The 22,017-nt window shown below is 40.5% G+C and overlaps 1 protein-coding gene across 1 annotated transcript in view; it reads right to left on the minus strand.

The window, feature by feature from the left end:
- Positions 1-22,017, minus strand: part of aqr (aquarius intron-binding spliceosomal factor) — a 50,101-nt gene extending 28,084 nt beyond the window's left edge. The window contains exons 1-22 of the mRNA XM_073483484.1: positions 21,934-22,017; positions 21,358-21,463; positions 20,793-20,849; positions 20,512-20,552; positions 20,217-20,252; positions 19,971-20,091; positions 19,702-19,842; positions 18,313-18,381; positions 18,073-18,173; positions 17,893-17,969; positions 16,853-16,917; positions 14,465-14,581; positions 14,216-14,329; positions 13,704-13,807; positions 10,156-10,258; positions 8,145-8,265; positions 7,537-7,678; positions 6,685-6,863; positions 5,510-5,677; positions 2,254-2,423; positions 788-1,029; positions 522-671 (exon numbers count right to left, since the gene is read on the minus strand). Coding sequence (XP_073339585.1) covers positions 522-671; positions 788-1,029; positions 2,254-2,423; positions 5,510-5,677; positions 6,685-6,863; positions 7,537-7,678; positions 8,145-8,265; positions 10,156-10,258; positions 13,704-13,807; positions 14,216-14,329; positions 14,465-14,581; positions 16,853-16,917; positions 17,893-17,969; positions 18,073-18,173; positions 18,313-18,381; positions 19,702-19,842; positions 19,971-20,091; positions 20,217-20,252; positions 20,512-20,552; positions 20,793-20,849; positions 21,358-21,441 — 2,402 coding nt within the window. The 5' untranslated portion in view covers positions 21,442-21,463; positions 21,934-22,017. The remainder of the gene's footprint in view (positions 1-521; positions 672-787; positions 1,030-2,253; positions 2,424-5,509; positions 5,678-6,684; positions 6,864-7,536; positions 7,679-8,144; positions 8,266-10,155; positions 10,259-13,703; positions 13,808-14,215; positions 14,330-14,464; positions 14,582-16,852; positions 16,918-17,892; positions 17,970-18,072; positions 18,174-18,312; positions 18,382-19,701; positions 19,843-19,970; positions 20,092-20,216; positions 20,253-20,511; positions 20,553-20,792; positions 20,850-21,357; positions 21,464-21,933) is intronic.

Raw genomic sequence — 22,017 nt, forward strand, 5'->3', positions numbered from 1 at the left:
ATCAAAGTGCAAACTGAACATGCTAAAGCACCAAAAGATAAATCTTAAACTTTCATGAAGGGCAATTATTTTTTTGGTGTTATTAGTACAGGAATATTAAAGCGCTCTCTGTTCACCTTTAATTGCATAAAATCTTCCAAGCGTCGGCATAACAACGACCAAAATAGCACCACAAGATTACATGGCAAACAAGTCAGAGGAAATACCATGGAGACAGGCGCAGACCAACAAAATACTCAGAGGCTCAGAGTAGGGTACCTTTAATAAGCATTTTAACTGGTGCATCTGTGCTGTTTTATAGGGTTCAAAGTTATTATGAGGTTATGGATGTAAAATATGCTGCTATATAATTCACACTTTCAGCCAGAACTCGAGAATGAGGGTTAATGTACTGCATATTCAGTGAGTGCTATTTAAGGTCAGAGAAAGTCAAAGTTTAACCAAACACTGAACAACTTTTGGACCCCTAATCCCATTAGGTTGTGAAGGGTAAAGCCTGAGTAATGGCCTTGAACTCCTACCGTTTGGGCTGGTTGTAGGGATACGGTCCACGGTTCGGGGTGACATAGGGCTCAACGATTAAGGTCATGTCTTCTGCTTTGTCCTCCACTTCTTCATCAGCCTTTCTCTTCTTCCCTTTGTCTGCTTTGTTTGAGATGGGAAACTTAATTCTGGTAAAGCAAACGGAAAAAGACAAAGAGGGATTATTATGGCCATTATATAATATAATAGAAATCAACTTCAACTCGTGTCTTTATCATTTAATTATTGGATCTTTGAGTTTCACCTGAAAGGGAAGACTTGCAGTTCGGGGTTCTCCTCTGTGACCTTGATGGTATAACCAGGGAAACATGAACGCAAATGGTCCAGAGACAGAAAGGTGTCATTGAAGTCCAGGGTGGATATCTGGTTAGGCATTTTGGAGTAGTGGGCACTGCCTGGGTCGCCATAGCCAAGGATAATGTCGTGAAGCCAGTCAGGGACAACACACTCTGTGTTCATCAGGTTTCTGATGGTCTCCAGCACAGCCTAACACAGACAAAGACATGAGATGGAAATCAACCGATAGATTGACACTTAAATTTAATGCTTAATACTTTTTACGATATTTTTTTTACCATATTTTAAAATTATTTTTACCAACAGGTAGGTGCAATTTTAAAGCAAAAAGAAAGAATTAGGACGAGTGGTAGGTTCAAAGAGTTGTAACGTCAGAAAATTTTACTTTCATGTGAAAGAGTTTGACTAATTCTGACCAAAAAACAAGTTAAAGAAAGGATGAATGGAATTACATAAACGTTTTGTGGCAATTAAGACCTCACAAATTCAAATATATGAATATTTAATGACCATTAAGGCCTTATATTTATAAAAATGCAATTTAAGACTTTTATAGATGTGAAGATACCCTGTAAAAACAAAAATACAATTAATAATAATTTGAAGGTAAAAAAATTCAACTAAATGAGGCAACAGACAACTATCCCATTAGAGGTGGTTCTGCTGGATAACAATAGCTGCGTGGTGGGCTGATGGGACAGCAGGTAATTTGTATGTCTGTCAATTACATTTTAATGAGCTGCAACCTGTCTAATACCCTCAGCAGCGTCAAACATTGGGTGGGGAAACATGTTAACTTTTATCTGTGTCACACATCAAAGATAGAGAAGAATGTTTCTTGAATACCCATTAGTTCCCGTGCTTTTCAAATTCATAAAAAAAGAAACACTTCAAAATTATCTGTCATTTCTCCCGCTGTGAGAGACAGAAATGGGTGGGCAGAATTGGAAACAGCAGATTTGACAAAGCATGTCAAGTATGAGATAAAAAGCAATTAACATTCAAAAGAAAAACAACATGAGACAGATGGGAGAAAAAGTTTCACACTCACACATGGATAACTTTACTGTGACCTGCAGTCAGCTGAGGGCACCTGTATGTTATACTGATAAAATAACATGCTTTCCTACAGAAAGAATAACAGTGCCTTGCTACCATGAGGGGATTCTTTAAGGTGAGAGAGAGGTGGGGGTAAATATCACATGAATATCCAGTGAGAAGTGTCTCTCACTGGGATCATTGAGAGGGCCTTGAGTGGTTGGTAATCTCAGAGCTGCCCTGGCCCCAACCTCACAGATGCAATACCCAAGAGAGTATAATATGTGCGATACATCACTCTGGGGTGGTGTTGGTAGGACCAGAGCTCAAGGTCTGAAGATAAAGCACTCACACACAATGTAGAGTGAGTCAAACCTTGAAATTGTTCTCCTTGGGTTTGCGTCTCATGATGATGTTGAAAGTCTCATATGGGTCTTCGGTGGCACTCTGGATACTGCTGGTCATGTCCTGTTGATACTGGTTTGGATCCAGCCATACACGGAATGTTCTGGCGTCTCCTCGCAGCTTGGGCTTCGGGTCAGGCCCTAGAACAGAGAGGCAGGGAGAATACTTGTTACAGCAACAGAGTAATGATGGTGGCCTTTAGTGATAAATAGACAAGGAAGAAATCTAAATTTGTCTGTGATATATCAAGTCAGTGTTACATGATGTTAACTACAGCGGCAACAATAAGTTGTTTCATTTATTAAAAAAAAAAAAAAGGTGATTAATCAATTTATAGTTTCAGGCATTTTTCACATAAAATGTCAAACGTGCTGGTTCCACCTTCTTAAATGTAAGGATTCATTTTCTTATTCATTTTTCATAATGAATGATGAGTCTTTGGGTTTGGACTGCTGGTTTGTCCAAATACGCAATTTGAAAGAGTCACTTTGGTCTCTGGGATTTTATAGCCAAAACGACTAATTGATATTTGTTAAAATGATTATTAGTTGCTGCCGTATCATGAACCTAAATGGCCCGTGGCAATAAGACAATGATGTGGTAGCTCACTCTTTATTCGTTAATGTATGTATTGATGATTTTAGCATAGCAAGCCATTTTGGCAGCTTTCTGGACTAAACAGGACAATAAAAGAAAATGGTATGGTGTGGCTTTAGAAATACATGGGTCAAATTAAAGTTGATTGGATAAAGTGGACAGGGATACCACATTTCCTCTCTTTTACTGCATGAGCAGGTGGAGGAGAGACATGGTCTACAGACCAAACACTATTAATAGTGATTCCTGTGTGAATATAGAGCTTTCTAACACTTATTTTTAAGCAAACATCACTTACAGCAGCTTTAACTCTGATGGGTCAGTTCTAAAACCATGATTTCAATAGCCATTCATATCCTGTCCTTACATTAAAAAAATAAAACCCTTTAAAAAGAGCTCACCTTGGCTTGCCTTGCTACAGTACTATGCCTCCCCAGGGACAGGAATTAAATGTAGATGCTTGACTGACAGGCCACAGGCTTTAGGCTTACTCCCATAGGGTGCGTGAGTGGAGCAGCAAGTGCAGCTTTCACAGATGTCTAAATAGATTCTTGTATGGAGCCGCAGGTCACAGAGTAGGAGAGTGAAACTCAATCCTGTTGGCCTCTGGTGTGTGTCTGTGTGTGTGTCTGTGTGTGTGTGTGTGGGCTCATAAATGTGTACATCTGTACAGTTATGTGGGGATTGTCAAATCCGCCTTACTGAGAGGAGTGTGGCGATAGCTTAGGAGTTGAAGCTATACCCTTAACACCATGGGATAACAATGTGGAGAGCTGGGCCAAGGTGTGTGAGTATGTGTCATAGTATAAAACTGTCAGTTACTGAAAGGTAGGATTAAATCAGTACATGATTTAAATGTATGTTCCTTTAACTTGAATAGAATTTGTACGTTTGTAACATCCTATTTCTAACACATACACAAACGATACAGCTTTTAGAACAGGACATAAGTCAATTATAGTGTCTTAGAATGCACCTCCCAGCTCGTCTCCCCACACCTCCACCAGGTGCCCTGTGATTTATGTGACACCGCCCCACCATCCTGTTAGCCAGAGTACCACTTAGCCCTGCTGGGGATCTGAAAGTTTAAACAAGCCTACACTGGCAGGGCATGTTCCCCTGGCAGCATGTCTATTTAGAAAGCCCTGCCCTCTGCATATTTAATTCAAACAGATGAGGGAGGATAGGGGAAAGGGTGCTTCACTGCATGGACACATGTTCCCACAGGGGAAACACTTAGAATAACAGTGCTGCAGGCTAACTTGGGTGAACCAAACCCTCAGAGGGACTGCTTTGGGCCGTGAGGAAGAGCACGACATGGTAAAAGGAGGAGATCATGTTACTGTATAAACATATTTTACTTTCCAGGAAAGACCAGAGATTCGGTCTGAGGGGATTCAACCTGTGTGGAAATATGGTAGCTTACAGATACAATGTTTATACTGTGTCGGACCGGTTGCTCTACTCTGAGGTCCACTGAATGGTGCTATGCTGCCATATGTCTTATATTTGTTGTATTTTACCTATTTAATTAATGTTTGGACTGATAGAGCAGACATATTAAGACCATTTTGTAGTTAGGTTAGGGTTTTTTGTTTTAGGTGTAAATGTCACAGTATCATACATTAACCTTTTAAAATCTAGACAGCGTGCTGGTGTACATAGGTTTTAAATACCATCTGCTTAGGGTCTGAGCCCCTATTTTCTTAAAGGAGCAAGTTGTTAAATATAGCCAGAATTTTAGTCTAAACCATTAAAAAAAAAAAAAAAAAAAAATTCAAACTAATATTACAACAACAGTGTTGATGTCATGTCAAAGGCATATATGTGCTGTGTTGAGGAAAGGTCTTATGCAGTTAGCATGCTAATCAGCTAAACCTGGCAATACTCTGAAAGCCTCCATAGTTTCAGCTGGGAGATGGATGCCAGCTGTTAGCGTAATAAATTAAAAAAATAAACACAAACAAAATGTCAAGAAATTAAAAACTATTACTTAAAGTTTCCCTAGTAAAAAGAAAAACAGAGCCATATTAGCTAACAGTAACCATCTACATCCAATGATGGCTACCAAAGAGCAGCAGTTGTCGGTTACTCTGCCGTTATGCTGGCCACAATATTTTTGGAGCTACCTTCCGAATTCTAGCCATATTTTACAAATTACACCTTGAAGCTTCAGATAATCTTTATTGTTTTGTGTGATTGTAGTTGTGTTAAACTGTTTAATAAATAAACTACGGCTAAACTGAGCTGAAAGCCGGAACCTACCGTCTTCCAGAGACAGAGGTGAGTGTTTCCTATATGACACATGACTGTATTCTGCAGGACAAGCACATTCGGTGTTCTCTTACAGAAGCATCTATCCCGATATAGCCAATGCAGCTCTTCAGTTAAATCCGATAAATAAAGCAGGGGGCAGGGCCCAAAGCTCTCAGGTGTTGATGTCGACCTCAGGTTAATGGAATGCTAATGTGACCAGGTCAGGTCTCTCTGTGACTGTCACCATGACAACACAAGTCTGACCCTCTCCCGAGCATCTGTCGGTGGGGTTGTATGGAAGGTCTGATGGGTGGATGGATGTCATGTGTCACTGTGCGTGTGTGTGTGCAGGCAGGGGCATATATGAGCATACCTTCTTCAATGACGCGCCCCTTGTCATCCAGCATACCCTGCACCTCGCAGCCTCTCACGTACACCAGGCCGGTCTGCTCCACAAAGGGCTGGCGCCGGTCAAAACGCGTGCCGTAGGGCAGGTTGGGCCGCACCGTGATCAGAAAGCAAACGTCATGCTTCCGCAGCCCTGTGGGGAAAAGAGTATGGAGAGACGGGTTAGAGTAAGAGAGAGAGAGAGAAAGGGTTTTAGAGAAAGAGTTATAAGGGAGAAAGAGAGGTGATGGGGGAGCGAGACAGAGTAGTAGTGTGGCGGAGTTTAGAGATGCAAGAGAAACCACTCTGTCAGCATTTGCCTGATCTTTAAAACATGAAGCTTTAATTATACGATAGGGAAATGGCTAGTGGATGGAAGGAAGTTATACTTCATACCACCACTGAATTACAAATTGAAAAAAAACAAACATTAAAGCGGGTATGAAGAAATTGAAAACATCAATTTGGGATACATTAAGCTAACTTTTTAAATATCCAGTTATCCCTCCCATTACTTCCACACCACTTGTCTGATGAAAGAACCCATTTATTTTCTATATTAATTAGTGCAATACACAATTGGCATACATCAGAGTGTGAACATATCCTATATCTTTCTCTGGAGAGCTATAGCAAATGGCTTCGTTGCGCTTTCTATGTCCCATTGAATCAATATCTTTCAAGGCTGACAAGCTCCTGTTAACATTATCTACAGTGCTCTTATCAGCCGCACAGAGAAATAGAGGGGGAAAACGATCAGAAAATAAAACAAAGAGGCTCGGTGGTAGAGGCTACACAGAAACGGCATGTCTTCACAGAGACACGAGGCAGGTAAGGGTCATGAGTCAAGGCCCAATGGGATGAAAAAGAGGTGAGGGAAGACTTTATGGAGGTTATAAACTGCTTACTATGAGGACTGTTAGAAGACACAATAAGAGACAAAGGAGGAAAAGAAAAGGTGTAGCGAGGCAGAATGAAAGAGGAAGGTAGTGAGGTGTAATAGTCAAAATGTTTCTGAGGATGCGTTTTGTGATCAAGTAATTTTTTTTGTTAATTTCCATTCCCATTATTCTTTGTGAGTAAAAGCGATTAGCATAAGAAATATAAATGGTGGACAGACAATTTCCCCCCAAAAAAGGACAGACACACACATAATATTACCTTCCCACTCATGCTTGATATGATCCTGCACATTGAGATTAACAGTGACATCAGCTCGCACACGGGCAGGCCAGCTCTCTCCGATTTTGGGCTTAGCAACCTCTACTATGGAGAAAGAGGTGATCGTCTGAGCCATCCTGGCCCAGCCTCCAAACACCACCCCACCATACTCTGACTGCCTGTGCAAAGGGACAGACAACAAGAAGTAAGACAGGCGCTGTGGGCTGTTGTCAAGATTGAAATCAGTTGGATTTAGGGCAGCACATGGCACCGCTGCTTACTTATTTACTTTTGCAGGAAACGACAAGCAAGTTGCTACAACACTTGACATAATGGGAGCACTTATTATGTTAAGCAATGGGTTTCCAAATGTGGTGTACCGAATGTCACAGTCTTTTAATAAAATATTATCACTGTTCCATGCCACCAAGCGAGAGGTAGACAGAGGATAAGAATCTTCATTCATTGAAGTAAAGAGACAAAGTATGCTGGAGCTGACCTAATGGTAGGAATTTGTTCTACTTAGGTAGACAAAGAAACCAGAGATGCTTATCAGTGAGTGTGCTAGAATCCTATTTCAAACTCAGTAAGTTCAATGTGATGTTACATTTTTTTCATCTTATTCAAACTTTTATTAATCCACATGAGACTTTTACCACTTCCTCTTGAGTATCCACTCCCTGCATTTCTCATTTGAAAATATGAGTATGTGATTAATAAAACGTTGAATCTTGATGTCTTCAAAAAAGTGACAGCCCTAATATCATGTGATCAAGCATCAGAGAAATTTCCATTTTTGTACAGATTCTGGATCATGTTTCCTGTAGCTTTACATAAATGAGGACATCTCACCATGGTTTCATACGCCATACGACATCTTCTATGTCCTGTCTGATCTCATACGTGGACTCCAGACGAAAGAGGTTGAAGTTCCTCAACAGGTAGTCGTGCAGGGTCAGGAACTGGAGATTCAGCTTGGGTAGTGCTAGACAGCCTGAGAAGACGAACAAACGAATAGACAGACAGTGAATAATAATCTAAATGTGTGAGTAATAACAAACATGCACACTTACAGTTAGTCCTTAAGGTCCTAAAGTATATTTTTCCAAAACAATTACAAAAGATTTTGAATAGTCTTGTATGAAGCCATCTCAAAATGATCATTTGTGTACATTGTAGCTCAAACAACAGACTATTGTTACAGTCAAATAGTAGTATTCTTAAGGGATGCTGCTTGAATGGTCAGTGGTTTGCGAGTTGTTGAAGGTGTCCTTGCCATCTAAAGAGGATTCCCCAAGAGAGAGGTGCCAATTCAGTGCCAGATGAGTGCCCTCAGGATAAGGGATAACACAGGGTGTGTGTGGGTGTATACTTGTAAGAATGAGACACTGACTAGACACTGAGCGTTGCATGTGTGCTCTAGTGCACCTTAACTCTGACACAAACACAATCACACACACCTTCGCCTGAGTAGTACTCTGTCGGCACGATATTCTCATCCCAGATTATCTTCTCTGTTGGATAAAGGGGCATCTGGTTAAGTTGCTCAATCTGAGAGATTCTGCGCTCATGACGCGACACCTGTGTATGTGACAAACAGAGAGGACAAAGACACAGACACAGAGAAATTGGGTTAATGAACGGTTGCCCCTCTGCCTGTTTGGCTCAGTGTCTAGGATCTTTATCTTATCCGTTACTAGAAGATGGACCAGAGAATGAAGAAAGAAAATTCAGGTCACTAAAGAAATCAGTTGCATCATACCCACCGCAAACGTCTGGTTTAACTAAAGCTTTTAATCACTTGACATCCTCAATGCAGTTCTGCTGCTAGACCTCAGTTGGCCAATGTCTTTTAAGTGTGTGTGTTTAAAAATGTGCAGAAAATATATAGATACAGTCGTTAGGTTTGATTGAATTATAGGGGAGTGTTGGGCTTTGGCGGAGGTATACGCTCTACTGAGTGCTTTTCTAGTTTTCTCTTCATATGTTGTTCTCTAACATACATGACTCTTCTAGTCTGGTGTGCTACTGTCTCTCTATGTAACTGCATTATTCTCTGAACGTATCTGTACTCTTTGTACTCATCTGTCCTACCGAGGTGTTGCTGATGCACACACTCATTTTGGCCACAGTGTTTTTACTCTTCTGGAGGGACAAAACACAAGTTACATAAGTTATTTACTATTACAACTCAAGGGGAGTACTATTTGCTTGAATACAAACCAGCTCATCTGTTCCACCACAGAAGGTAAACAGCCTAAACTAGCCTAACATTGGCACAACTATCTCTCGAAAAGAATGGTTCTTTCTCCGTGAGCGTATTCATGACCACGTTCTCTGCAGCGAGTACGACTGTTTTGCTACCGCGTGGCAGAGTTCTAGTCCCGTGGCCCCTTCTTATTAAACCCACATGGTCAGAGATGTCGGTTGTTGGGGGCAACCTCAGGCGCACACAAATGAGTCCCCTGACATTGTCTCCTGCAACAATCTAATCAGATAATTATGAAACAGCTCTTCTCTGCCGCTTCTCGGAGAGGACCTGGGGAGGGTCTGAGTGGGTAATTATGACTAACCGCCGGACAGCCTTGAAACACCCACTTTGATGAAGAGGTCTTGAGCACATGTGTGAGTGTGTATTGGGAAGACTAGCGGGACAAGGGTCCAGTAGTATCCTGGAGGGGTTTTGAAAAATTGGAAGAGCGAGGGAAGGGGAACCAGAGTGCACAATCAAACTAGCTCTAGCCTTTTAAGAGATATATATTTTTAAAATAAATAAACATGGCTCTCTATCTTCAAGTCACCCCACGCCACACAAATGCCCACATAAAGCTGTAATTGGATTAGAAGGCAAATTCACGAGGGGCAGGCGGTGAAGAGGGGATACTATATGTATTCCAAGGTCAAGAGCTTAAATTAATTACTTTAAAGGGAGAAACACAAAACCGAATATGCTGTAGCGCTGACTGGCCAGTTATTGTTCTAGAAAATAACTGTTCACCTACACTGTTTGTAGAGGTGCACCAAGACAAATTATGCATCTTAATACTGCCAGTGGACAAGCACATAGTGCCAAAGGTATTGCTTCATTCCCCCCAAACAACCAAGAGAATTCCATCCAATTAATTTTGATGTCTGAGGCATTAAACATTGATAGATATTTAACAATAAATATGATTAATATTTGGTGTATAGGATCAGGATCATACTCAGCAGAAAATATGCTCCAAGTTCATAGTTTTGAACAGAAAAGTGTGCCACTGTACTACTGTACCGCAGCAGATTATTTCTCATTATTTATTACATGCCACAGTGAAGCCTTAGTCTTGCATGGTATGCAAGACACCCAATAGAGTATTTACTTGTTAATTTTAAATGGTATGGCCGTCTCCCAAAAATCAGATAACTGCCACAAAGACTTAAGAACTCAAATGCCTGCATGCACAATTTCATAAGAGCTAAGACTGCACTTACCAGCAGCTCCAACAGAACCACCTTCTCATAGGGGGTGTCTTGCCCTTCCGCCAGCTCTGGCAGCAGACACAGATACGAGGCCACCTGGTGGAGTGTATTGGGACTATGGAAAAAGATGAGAAACAAGTGGTTAGTCAGCTAGAAAATGTGCATTTGCAAATGACACATTTAGCTGACGCTCTTATCCAGAGCAGGATGACAATAAGCAGATAATAACTAATTGCCGTCCAATGACAATTATTTGGTAATGACTGAAATGGTGGAGATTAAGATTACGACTGGGACAATGTGATGTCTATTCATTTCACAATGATTAAAAATAACATTCTGACTTAATATCATTACTTTGGTGCATCATATTTATAAAAATAAATTATGAGTAGGTCCAGCCTCTTTTTTGGGACACTACCTCGCTCCTGAACATTTTTCAAATGGCGATTGCAACAACACTATGTGTGTAAAGATACACAGCCTTATCAAATCCTTTGTGCTTGTTAGCACTGCGGCACAAAGCAATACTTCTGTTTGCTTTGACACTGCACTCCTGCCCTGTCAGCATGTGTGTGTTAAGGGGCCAGGGCGCACTGATGCGACAGGATTATGAAAATCAAAGCCCATCTCCATCTCGGAAAGCTGAGGCATGGCTCTCTGCATACAGACCTGTTTTAATCAGGCTGACACAGTGTGACAAAGGCAGGGTCTGGTACACAACGAAGGACAGGGCCTGGACACATTGTGACAGCTCTTGACAGCCACACGTGGCACTGAGCGACTGTATCCGTGTATGTGCATGCATTCTGCTACTTGTGATGCCACGCTTGGGCAGTGGGGTGGCAATTCTGCCAGTGTTGCAGTCTGGTGGCCCAGAGGATGACCTGCCATAGGTCATGTGGACATTCCTTCCCTTAGCAACAAAATAACAGCAGCACAACAAGTCACTCTGCGTAATGGAGATGACTGGACCAGGTCATGACTGACAGATGAGCTACTGGCAGGGTAAGGTAAGGATGGGGACATGATAGAAACTGGTCTACAGCAAGTTTACTCTATAGTATGAAGGCTGTTTTGTTCAGATTTTGAGTAAGCAATTTTAATAAGCTGATGTGCAATGTCATCGCTTAAGGAAAAACAGGCAGCTTTTGCCTTTCAAGTAACAGCCTATCGACAGTGACTAATCTGAATCTGCAAAGTAACTTAAGTTATTAAATAAATGGAGTGGTGCAAAAACTACAATATTTGCCTTCAAAATGTAGTGGAGTGAAGTTTAAAGCAGCAAACTTTCCATGTCAGGGACCAATATCAAAGGCACAAATTAAACCATGACCCCAATTTAGTAAGGATCGGTCCCAGGGTCCCCCATCTGATAAGAATTTAGCTTTTAGATGTTTTATTACAGAAAGTTTATGAAACACATGACCAACTTAGTCATATAAGGTCACTGTATTGCTTATGGATGAAATTATAGTGATTATAACTTATGCCCCTTTCTGCTGGGGACCCCCCCAGAACTCCCTCAAGGACCCCATTTTGAGAACCACTGGTATAAAGTAGCAGCAATTAGAAATACTCAAGTACAAGTGCTTCAAAATTGCCCTTAAGTGCAGTATTACTAATAATCAGTATTGGTCATGACAAAAAAACATATCAGTGATGTGTTGTAAGGACCATCACATCTCTCAACTCCTCCTCCATAACTATAAAACAGTGGTTAATGGACAATCAAACATGCTGTCATAATCTGGAGAAGTGGCATGTCATTAATTGTCTATACTTATGTGACTTAAATGTGTTCTTTTAACATACCATCAAGTTACCAGGGACTGCAAATAAAAATATATCTGGCACATTTACATGATGGACCGAAGTGCTCATGTTAACTGATGTGCATTGTGCATTCTTAAATAAAGTAGCATAAAATGGAAACACCCTTTCCAATGACAGCCCAACACTGAGGAACTAATCCACAGAACTAATTACACCAATTATTTTGACATTTCCAGTAGTGATGACTCTCTTCAATTTCTGATAGCATTTCAAAGTGATGCATACTCTTTGATCTTGTAGTCAATTCATTTCTTTGGCCTGAAATGACACTCAACACGTTTTATGTAACTGAAATACGTGTATGTGTGTACGTGTGTGTATGTGTGAGAATGGGTGTGTACATGTGTGGGCAGGCTATGCAATAATGCTGCGTTTGTGTGTTTGGGGGACTTAGCGGATAAATTCAGAGCGGCGGGTGACTGGGAGCTTAGCCCGTGGGTAGTGCAGCTGGAATAAACTGGCATTAGCGTGAGTTGTTTGGATGAAAAGTGCCTCGTTAAATCTGATCGGCATATTTGGAGTTACCCAGGAGCTGCTTTGGTGACAGTTGCGGAGCAGGGAACAATGCGGTTCCTGCTATATTCAAAACCCTAATTCTGAGGAAAGGAGCAGAGCTTCTAGAAATACATGAAATGGTTCAGCTAAGTCTGTACCTGATTCAGCTCAGCGTGGCTCATAACCCTCTGCCTGACTCAAAGAAACTTAGATTGGGTTTTAAAGCATTTATAATCCACTAAGGAGAGGGTGATGGATATACAAACATCGACTGCAAAGAGGAAATTTGTGTTGTTCCAACACCTCAGAGAAATCATGACTAATAATGACACCATACACAAATAAATAAGTCATCAGTCACTCATTGTCAGAGTGCTGTAGAGAATAAACATTATGGTTTTAGGACCTTCTAAGAGCACCAATCAATAATTTAAAATTTCCATTAAGATATGAAATGCCAAGAAAGGTTAGAAACCCTGAAGTTATTGCAAATAACTGATAAATCAATGTCTCTTCACTACCCTTTAGCATGTGCACAAGTTTAAAAAAAACAACAAAAAAAAACACACACCGGCCAGTTCATCAAAGCGAGGGTGCTTTTTGGCTCTTTGGCGCGCTAATATGATCTGACAAACACAGCTGTTCAAAGAGTTTATTCTCAAGCCACTGCAAATCGATTAAATTAATGAGGCGTGCCGCGCTCTCTGGCTGGTACCAGCTGCCTGTTCAAGGGCTCACTAGCTGCCATTTAGCAGGGAAGTCAGGCAGCAACGGTGGTGCTGATGCTATACTGCAACACAGATCACGATGGGTGGGTAGTCTGCATGTGTGTCTGTACTTAAACTGGGGCTTGTATGTTTTCGTGATGAAGAAACTCAATAAGAAGGGCAGATCTGTAGGTGCGCTGATAAGTTTTGTTTGTTTGTATGAAACTCTTTGCCACAGACAGTAATTTTATAAATGATGGTATGTTCCGTAAGGACAAAAAGTAAATATAGTTGGTAAAAAAGCAAACAGGGTGAGCCACCTCTAACTAGACATGCAGTACATTTTCAAATCCTTGTTAGCAAAAACAACACTCTGGTGCAACAGGATTTGAGTATTAACAGTTCACTGTAATTGTACTCAGTCCAATCATGCATACCCTCCCACCACATCCCTCCATCTGTGCACTGCCAAGCTGCAAGCGCACAAGTTGTTCATGATTCATTCCGGATGTTATGATTTACCTGAGATGCCCGAACTGTTTGGTCAAGGATTCACGAGTGTCTACTGCTGCTACACTGGACAGAGCAAAGTCTTGCAACTCTGGGAAATGAGCAAAAGCTGCCCTCTGCAAAACAGAAAACACAGAGCAAAACATTAAGCCTGATTTTCCATGACCTGGATGACTGAGAACCTTCATTAACATTAAGACTGATGTTCAAATACACACAATCTCTATGGGAAAATACTACACATGCCAACCTGCCTTGACCAGGATACGCAGGTTAAAAAATAATTATGGATAAAGAAAATCCTTACATCTATTATCATAACTACAAAAGTCACATTTGGTACTGTAGATAGCAGTATTATCAGTGCAAATACAGTATGGACAGTATGCCGTGACACAAAGAGCATGTCAGGAAAACAAACAAACAAACTTGAGGTAAATCCTTAACACTTTCAGTGAAAAACAACTACAGAATCAGAACAGACTGGGCAAAGAACATAGCAGAGAAATGTCTCTAGTATTTACCTGCAGGGAGGTGATCCTGTCATAGTGCAGAGTGGTCATCTCTTTCTCTGTCAGGGCGTTTCCTGTCTGGTCATTGATCTCAAAACCTGTGTAGAACTTCAGCATGTCCAACAACTACAGAGAAAAGACAATAATACAAGTAAGTTAGTTTGTATCTCAGTGTGTAACCATACAATCATTTCAAGTGCATATGCATATACAACCCTGATTCCAAAGCAAGTTGACACGCAGTTTGATAGTGTGCTGTACCTGGCAGAAGAGGTGTCCCTCCTTCTCTCTGTGGGAGAGGCTGGACAGGTGGCAGCTGACCACCAAGTGAGAGTCATCCAGCAGGGTGTTGAACCAACGCCTGGTGGGCAGCAGGGCCTGGACACACGGGACACCTTGTTTACAGCACTGGACTATATGCTGACAGTTGTGGCTAAAATACCTGACCTTCTCACAATATCTCTATATAACCGGAATATTTTTGGTAAAATAAAACATGCAGGGTGAATTCAGTGGTCAGAACTTATATACTCAAGGAATTAGCCAGATTTTCTAGATTTGCAGGAAGAAATAGCTACTCCATCACAGAAAAAACTAATTCGGTATTGTATGAACGGACATCTCTCAGGGGTCAAATGAATCAATTGACTTAACAACAACCACATTTCCCAGCATTTGGACCACGATTATCCATACATCTTATTGATCCATGGTCTTTTCTTGTCTTGAGGTTATTTTAAATGGTAGAGCAGCAAACAACAAGGCAAAATGGCAGTGTGATGTGAAGAAGACATGGGGAAAAAAACAGGCTCAGCTACCTCTATAGCTGTTATTCGTTTGCTTGTTGTAGCACACAGACACGACATGAAGGAAAGTACAGAGGAAACTTGTCAAAATGAGATAACAGAGCTGCTTTGGTAGCGATGTAAGAAAGAAAAACTCAACATGGTGATAAGCTGACAGTCTGAATGAGAGAATGACTGGTGCACACGGAACAAAAAAGGAGTTCAATCTATCAAATAACAAAGACTGAACATGAAGAAATACCCAGAAAAAAAATGCATTGTGAAATATGATATGGGACATGGAACAGCAAAACACCAACAAAATGAAAAATCTATTATTTTATTCATTGAAAATTGCTCTTCAAAGGCAGCAGGTGCAGCAAGTGATACCTAAACACTGTGAGAACAGATACCTTGATATCCAACCGCCATCTTTGATCTCAATACAGTCCTGACAGCAGGCATGAAACAGCCATGAAAACGGGGATCTTTTTTTCCCTGCATTAATTTTCAGGTCGTCATCAGAGAGGGGAAGTATGGATTTCAAGCATCTGAGGCTTTGTAAAAGGATAGCGCTGAAGGACAGAAGATGTCTCTAGAGACCGTCAGCTGGCCGGCCACTAGCCGTTGCCAGGAACAGCAAGGCCGGCCTGTCAGCAGGCAGCCAGATGAAATCTATTGAGCTCCTTCGCTGGTAACAGGAGATCTGCACAGGCAACAATCTTATGTGACATTGTGTCTTCACTTAGACAACCTCACTGGCAACGCTGCCTCCGTGAAACATTATGTCGAACTCTATTTTCCTTAATGAAATCTTGTAAATGAACCAATATGATGATAGTTCATAAAGGTTCCTCATTTTTATGAGCTATTTCATCACCCTGAAAACGCCAAGTTATCCTCTGCAACTGAGTTGATTGAAAATGCACCATGAATCCAAACTTAGAATAGACTCCACTGTATGACTTCATCCATCATTTCCTTGATTACTTAATTAGTTTAGGCTATAAAATGTTAGAAAATGGTGAAAATGGTGATAAATGTTTCCCAAAGCCCAAGATGATGTCCTCAAATGTCTTGCTTTGTCCACAATCCAAAAATATTCAGTTTACTGTCATAAAAGGAGTAAGAAATCCAGAAAATATTCACATTTAAAAAGCTGGAATAAAAATAATTTTTTTTACACTTTTTCCCTTGAAAAATTACTCAAATACATTAATTGGTTCAAAGGTTAATGGGGTCTATTCTGGGCCAAGACCCCAACTAAGTTTCGTGCAACTCTGCTGAGTAGTTTTTGTGCAATACTGCTGACAAACCAACCAACCTACAAATGGACACAGATGAAAATATAACGTCCTTGGTGGAGGTAATTAATTCATACCAGGATGTTGTTAACTTAAAAATGGTTGATAAAACAAAGTAAACATGCTTTTCCTTCATCGCTCCATCAACCCATCTGTCCAGCAGACTGCACATAACTTTACACCTTACACCAGATGTCAAAAGCCATAAGGCTGAAAATAACCTCTCAGACTGCAATCAAAGACTAGTGTTTCAAATACTGCACAGCTTTGCAGACAGCAGTGACAGACGCATTTTGTGGAGTTGAGAGTCAACAATTATCCACTGTCTGTTGACCTGAGTTAGCTATAAATGTGAAGGACAAAAGGCAAATGAGCTCTGCAGAAATGGATGTCTACACTGCTTCCTTCATTGGGATACCATGATTAAGCAAATACACTGCAGCTCTATACTCTGAGGGTCTGACTAGTCTGTGTAATGATTGAGTGCATCATCTTACACTGTAAATTTCCAATAAAGCTATCCAATCTAGGGAATAAAAATGGCAAATGATGTGTCTTACCTCCAAATCAATCATGAGCTCGATGAATCTCTCGCAGTAATGCACTTTGTCCATGGATACAGGACCTAAGAGAAATAAGGGGGAAATCAGGGAAGTTAGCACTTCACTTCAGATCAGGGGACACTTGTTGTCGATGGCAAACTCAATCTGACAGACAAGCAGACATGATGATATGAACAAACAAGGCCAAATAAAGATGGGGAACGATAAGATGTAGCAGTGAAAAGGGGGCACTGTAGCTATCACCGAGGACATGAGGATAGCAAACGCATGTGGACAACTCAGAGGTGCCATGCTGAGTGTCTGAGCTTCACTATGAGATACTGCAATGCCAGCACAGCAGCACGCTGGGACCTCAGCCCTCATTAAGTATGTCGGTGCGTGTGTCTGTGTGTGAGTGTGTGCACTTAAAGTTGACGCATGCAGCAAGCATTAGAGTGATGTGGATCCTGCTGGGCGTTGGATTGTTATCTACTTTGTCAGGTTTGAATTCTACCTAAACACACAAATAAGCTTGTTCTGTTTTTAGCAACCAGGTGGGGGGCCTCTGTGTCGGCCTGCATTACAACACGGGAGTCTGTGCCGGTGGCTGTATGGCAGCTGGAGCACATGCTCCTTCGGCGGCTGCACGACTCAGAAAGAAAGTAGGGGAGTAACTGCAACTGAAATAGCGATGAAAAGGGGTAATATTGTGTTTCATACTGGCAATATGGCCCGGGACTGAAGAGATGTGTTCTCTAACATTCTGCAAGCTCTAGAAACGCCTCATTACATTAATCATAGCGGGAAAAGTAGAGAAGTAGAGAGAGCACACGCAAAGACCTGCTTTGGGACCACAGCCACAGGGAGAGTCATCTGGGTCATTTATTTTATTCAGTATTTGGAGGTGGAAATCCACACGTGGGATACACAACTTTTTAATTAAAACAGGACCAAAATCTAATGGGCATTTCTTTTGCTGAAGGAATTCCACGAGAAGCAGATGTGCACAACACCACAATGAAATCCCAAGGGAAATAAACATATTTTTTCCTGTTTACCTGATGGCGGAATTGATCCCAGAACTCCAAGAAACTTTTTAATGAGAGCTGAGAGGAAGGTCCTCTCTTTTTTGGCCCTGAGGAAGATATGAAGAAAGCAAATCAGAAGAAGCTTAGAAACAAAACATCATTTTCTCGTCTGTATAGATCTGAACACACAAGAAAAGAAAATAATATTACAGCTCAGCTGCGTCAGCATCCATCTTTTCAAATTTCTTCTTGATTAGATTCCAGAACTTCTGCAGCTTTGGAACTTTCTTCAGCTCGTGTTGGAGTCTGGACTGCAAACATGACAGAAACAAATTAGTGTGAAAGCACAGAGGCGAATGTGTTCTACAAAATGATCAAACAACGTCATTACTTGGTGTGCATCATTAACCACCAGAGAAACTTAATTAAGGTAATAGGTAGACAACTTACTGGTAGGAGGCACATCCACATAGGCAGAGAGATGAGCTGCTGCACCTGCTCTCTGATCAAATCTACCTCCTGGTAGAGAGGCATACAAAGACAGACAGAGAGAGAGAGAGAGAGAATGAAAGAAAGAGATTTGAGAATGTACTGTGTATGACAGATTTTTATTACACATCAGCCCATAATAAAAGTCTGCAACTAAAATATTTAGAGGCCTTTATAGGATACAATCAAAGTGCAGCAGGCTATCACAGCAGATTTTTAAAGTGAGACATCTGCAGTGCTTCCCTGTGGTTTAATGCGGCTGCAGAGGATACAGATGGGTGGGATCTGACTCAAGTTGTACTGGCTGGTCTACTACTGCCACCTAGTGGACAATACAAATAATTGCCTCAACTTCTACATTTATGTTGGGCAACAAGGCATTGTGGGCATTGCTCAGATTACACAGAAAATGTGTTGTTTTGTTTTATGTGGAAGTCCTATCAGTGTTGATGGTAGATGCAGTCAACCGAAGCAATGAAACACTTCAGTGCGTGCTACTTTGACAAAGAAAGCCGAGTTATCCTGCTGCATTGCCTGCATGAACTAGGATCCATTGCGCACAGAAATGCAAAATATCCTCTATACTCACATTTTGGGATGCTATAACTGCTTAAATGTAGCTAGTTTACAAGCAAGAGAACATGTTAATGAGTGACAGCCGACCTCCTGGCTACCCAGAGGGATAAAGAACCAGGCTGGAATAGCTTGTAGTTTTTCCTTTACACCAAATACACCACTGGTGTCCACAGAAGAACATATTTTACAGCAGCAAAACTCAGCTTTTTCTGGCAATATAGCAGCCAACACTGACACGACATCCACTTAAAATTTGGCAAATTATCCCTTTCACAATTAAGAAGCCGTTCTTAACCTAAACCTTGATTATTCAAATTCTTATGTAGTTCCCAGTAGAGCATATTTGAAATACTGAATAGTTTTCTTTCCATCTTTCAGTTAATTTGACAAAATTCCTGGACACAGCAAATTAAAAAAACATGGTAAAGTAAGTACTTCAAGTGTTTAATTGTATTTTGTCCTCTCAGGCTGAGCATCTGAATTATCTTGTTATCCAGACGTACACTAATAATACTCTTGCCAAGTCCATTAACTCTAATTTTATGATAAAATGAATTTGTATTTAAAAAGTTTAAAAAATAATGCTTTTGTTGGTGGTTCATATTATCAGGGCTGTTTTCACGGTGCTGTGATAAGCAATACAGAACTTTTTTAATAAATCCATGTAGAGAAATTGCTTCAAACCATATAAATAGCGTAATCAAAATTTAAGCAGATTAGTAGCAGCATAATACTCCCAAAGTGAAATATGGATATCAACGTAGTGTTACACACCAGACTGTTGAAGCAGTGGTCCAGGAAGACCAACAGAACGGTTTGTTCTTTCAATGTGAGGCCAGCTTCATCGCCTGCCAATACAGCTTCCATCACACATTTGAAGAAGAATGGGAAATGGTTTGGCTCCTTCTTGAACACCTGATGATTGTCAAAAGAAAGAATGGTGTTGTAGAAAGGTGAATGGTAACATCAGAGATGGTGACATACAGTCTTCAGAAGCTGGATCAATGACGTGAGACTGCATTTGAGGAACTGCATTTTTCTACCTCCCAAGCTGGGACATTCTCTCTGAACTTCTCGTTGACGATGCAACATATGGACATGAGGTAGGCATTGCTCGACACGTCGGCAGTGTAGTTGACCCACAGGTAGTTCTCAAGATACTGGCTGAAAGATGGAAGAAAAAAAAAAAAAAAAAAAGTATGAATATCTACTCACCAAGCTGTGATACCACTGTTGATTCATTAATGCTCAATAGAAAAGAGGGAACAAGAAGAAGTGAAATATCCCACCTGAACTCAAGCAGCATAATTTTTCTGATGGCAAATCTGTGAACAGACGAGAAAGAAGACAATAGAGCGAGATAAATAAGCGTGAATTGTTTTCACTGGATTAAATACAGCAGTTACAGTTGAAGATACTACAAACATACATACATTCATTCGTTTTTTTTTTGTGTAAGGGTCTTTCGTATAAGGCTGATGGCTTCTTGACTCTCCTGACATATCTCCAAGATTTAAATTATTTGATATAATCTAATCCTGTGTGCAATAAAAATAATAAATAAAATAAAAAAATTGTACTTACTTAGACTTGAGAATCTCTTTTTCGTAAACATCTTCCATCACCTAAACAAACAGAAAAGCAGGTTAAAATTATCAGGGGCAGACACAGTTGATCCCCTTTACCATTTTATTGTGACCAACTAAATGATTAGAAGACATTCCAGTTAGAACCAAGACACATGTAATGAATACTATGATAAATACAGTATATACAGTAGAACATATGTTTTGCACCTTGCTTGTAAAAAAAAATCTATACAGTATATTAACACCTATATTAATCCAGCAATGCCTATAACTCACCTTAGGATCAAAGGGTAGTTTATTCTTGGCATGAGGAGCCCAGTATTTATTAGCCAGCTGAAAAAAGTAAATAAGGAAAACATCAATAGGAGTCAACATGGCAGCATGACCATAGCCCATTCAACAACACAGCAGTGAGCACAAATGATGCATTAACAATGGGTGCAAAGCTCAACAAGATATACACTTCTGTGGACTTCTGATTTGGATTTATGCTCTTCGTGTTTAATACCAAATAGAGAAACATTGAGGCAAGAGAAAATTCTGAACAAAGACTGAACATTATGCGAGTTACAGCACAAATACTGTCAGTGGTACATTTCTCCTAGTTGCCTCTATCTGCCCATCCCACACATTAATACTTTTTACATAAAGTGGGATGACATAGGATGCAGTAATTTATTATTTTATGGAAGTGGAATTCATGTTATCTAAAAAGACTCACTTGATCAATGTACAAAACTGACTGCAGGTGAGGACACAATCTTGATGTATTCAGCATGGAAAAACGTATGTCAACATACAGTGCTGGACCACATGTGTAGTGTAACGTCACAATAATTACCTGTGTGACATATTCAGCATTTATCTGGGACACAGAAGGCGCTGCAGCCTTCTTAGCTGGGGTCTCTTTCTCGGTGGTGGCCATCTCAAAACAGCTACAATGAAGACTGTGAGAAAAAGAGCGAAAATAAGATAGTATGAAAGTAATCACAGCTACTCATTAACACAAGTAGGGTTTGAATTTAACTTCATATTCTGACCAAATGTCTGAAAAAATATAAGCAAGAACAGTGCTGAGAAAGTTAGCTAGCTAGGTTAAAAACTGCAGAGAATCAAAGTTGATTGCGGGCAATTATAAACATTATAACTACTCAAATGTCTTCCCGATACTTTCATAAACGTCACATTGGTGCCATCGTTCCTATACGATATTACTTTTAATAAAACGGCGGTAAATACTATGTTATCATTAGTAAATGTTAGCCGTTTCTCAATATCAGATGATGAGCTAGGCTAATTAGCAGCTCTGAACAGTCAGAAGCTGACACAGAGATATTTTTTTGACAATAACTTTACTGTTAGTCCCATGCCGTACGCATAAATATATATATAAAAATGATAAAGTAAGCTCACTTACCTTTTACTTTATTTCAGCATGAGTGTAAAGTGCCGCTGAACGGCAGGTTACGCATGTACACAACGAAAACGCGCTGTATGCGAC

The sequence above is a fragment of the Pagrus major genome, chromosome 16 (genome assembly GCF_040436345.1).
Source record: "Pagrus major chromosome 16, Pma_NU_1.0".
In the NCBI taxonomy this organism is placed as follows: domain Eukaryota; kingdom Metazoa; phylum Chordata; class Actinopteri; order Spariformes; family Sparidae; genus Pagrus; species Pagrus major.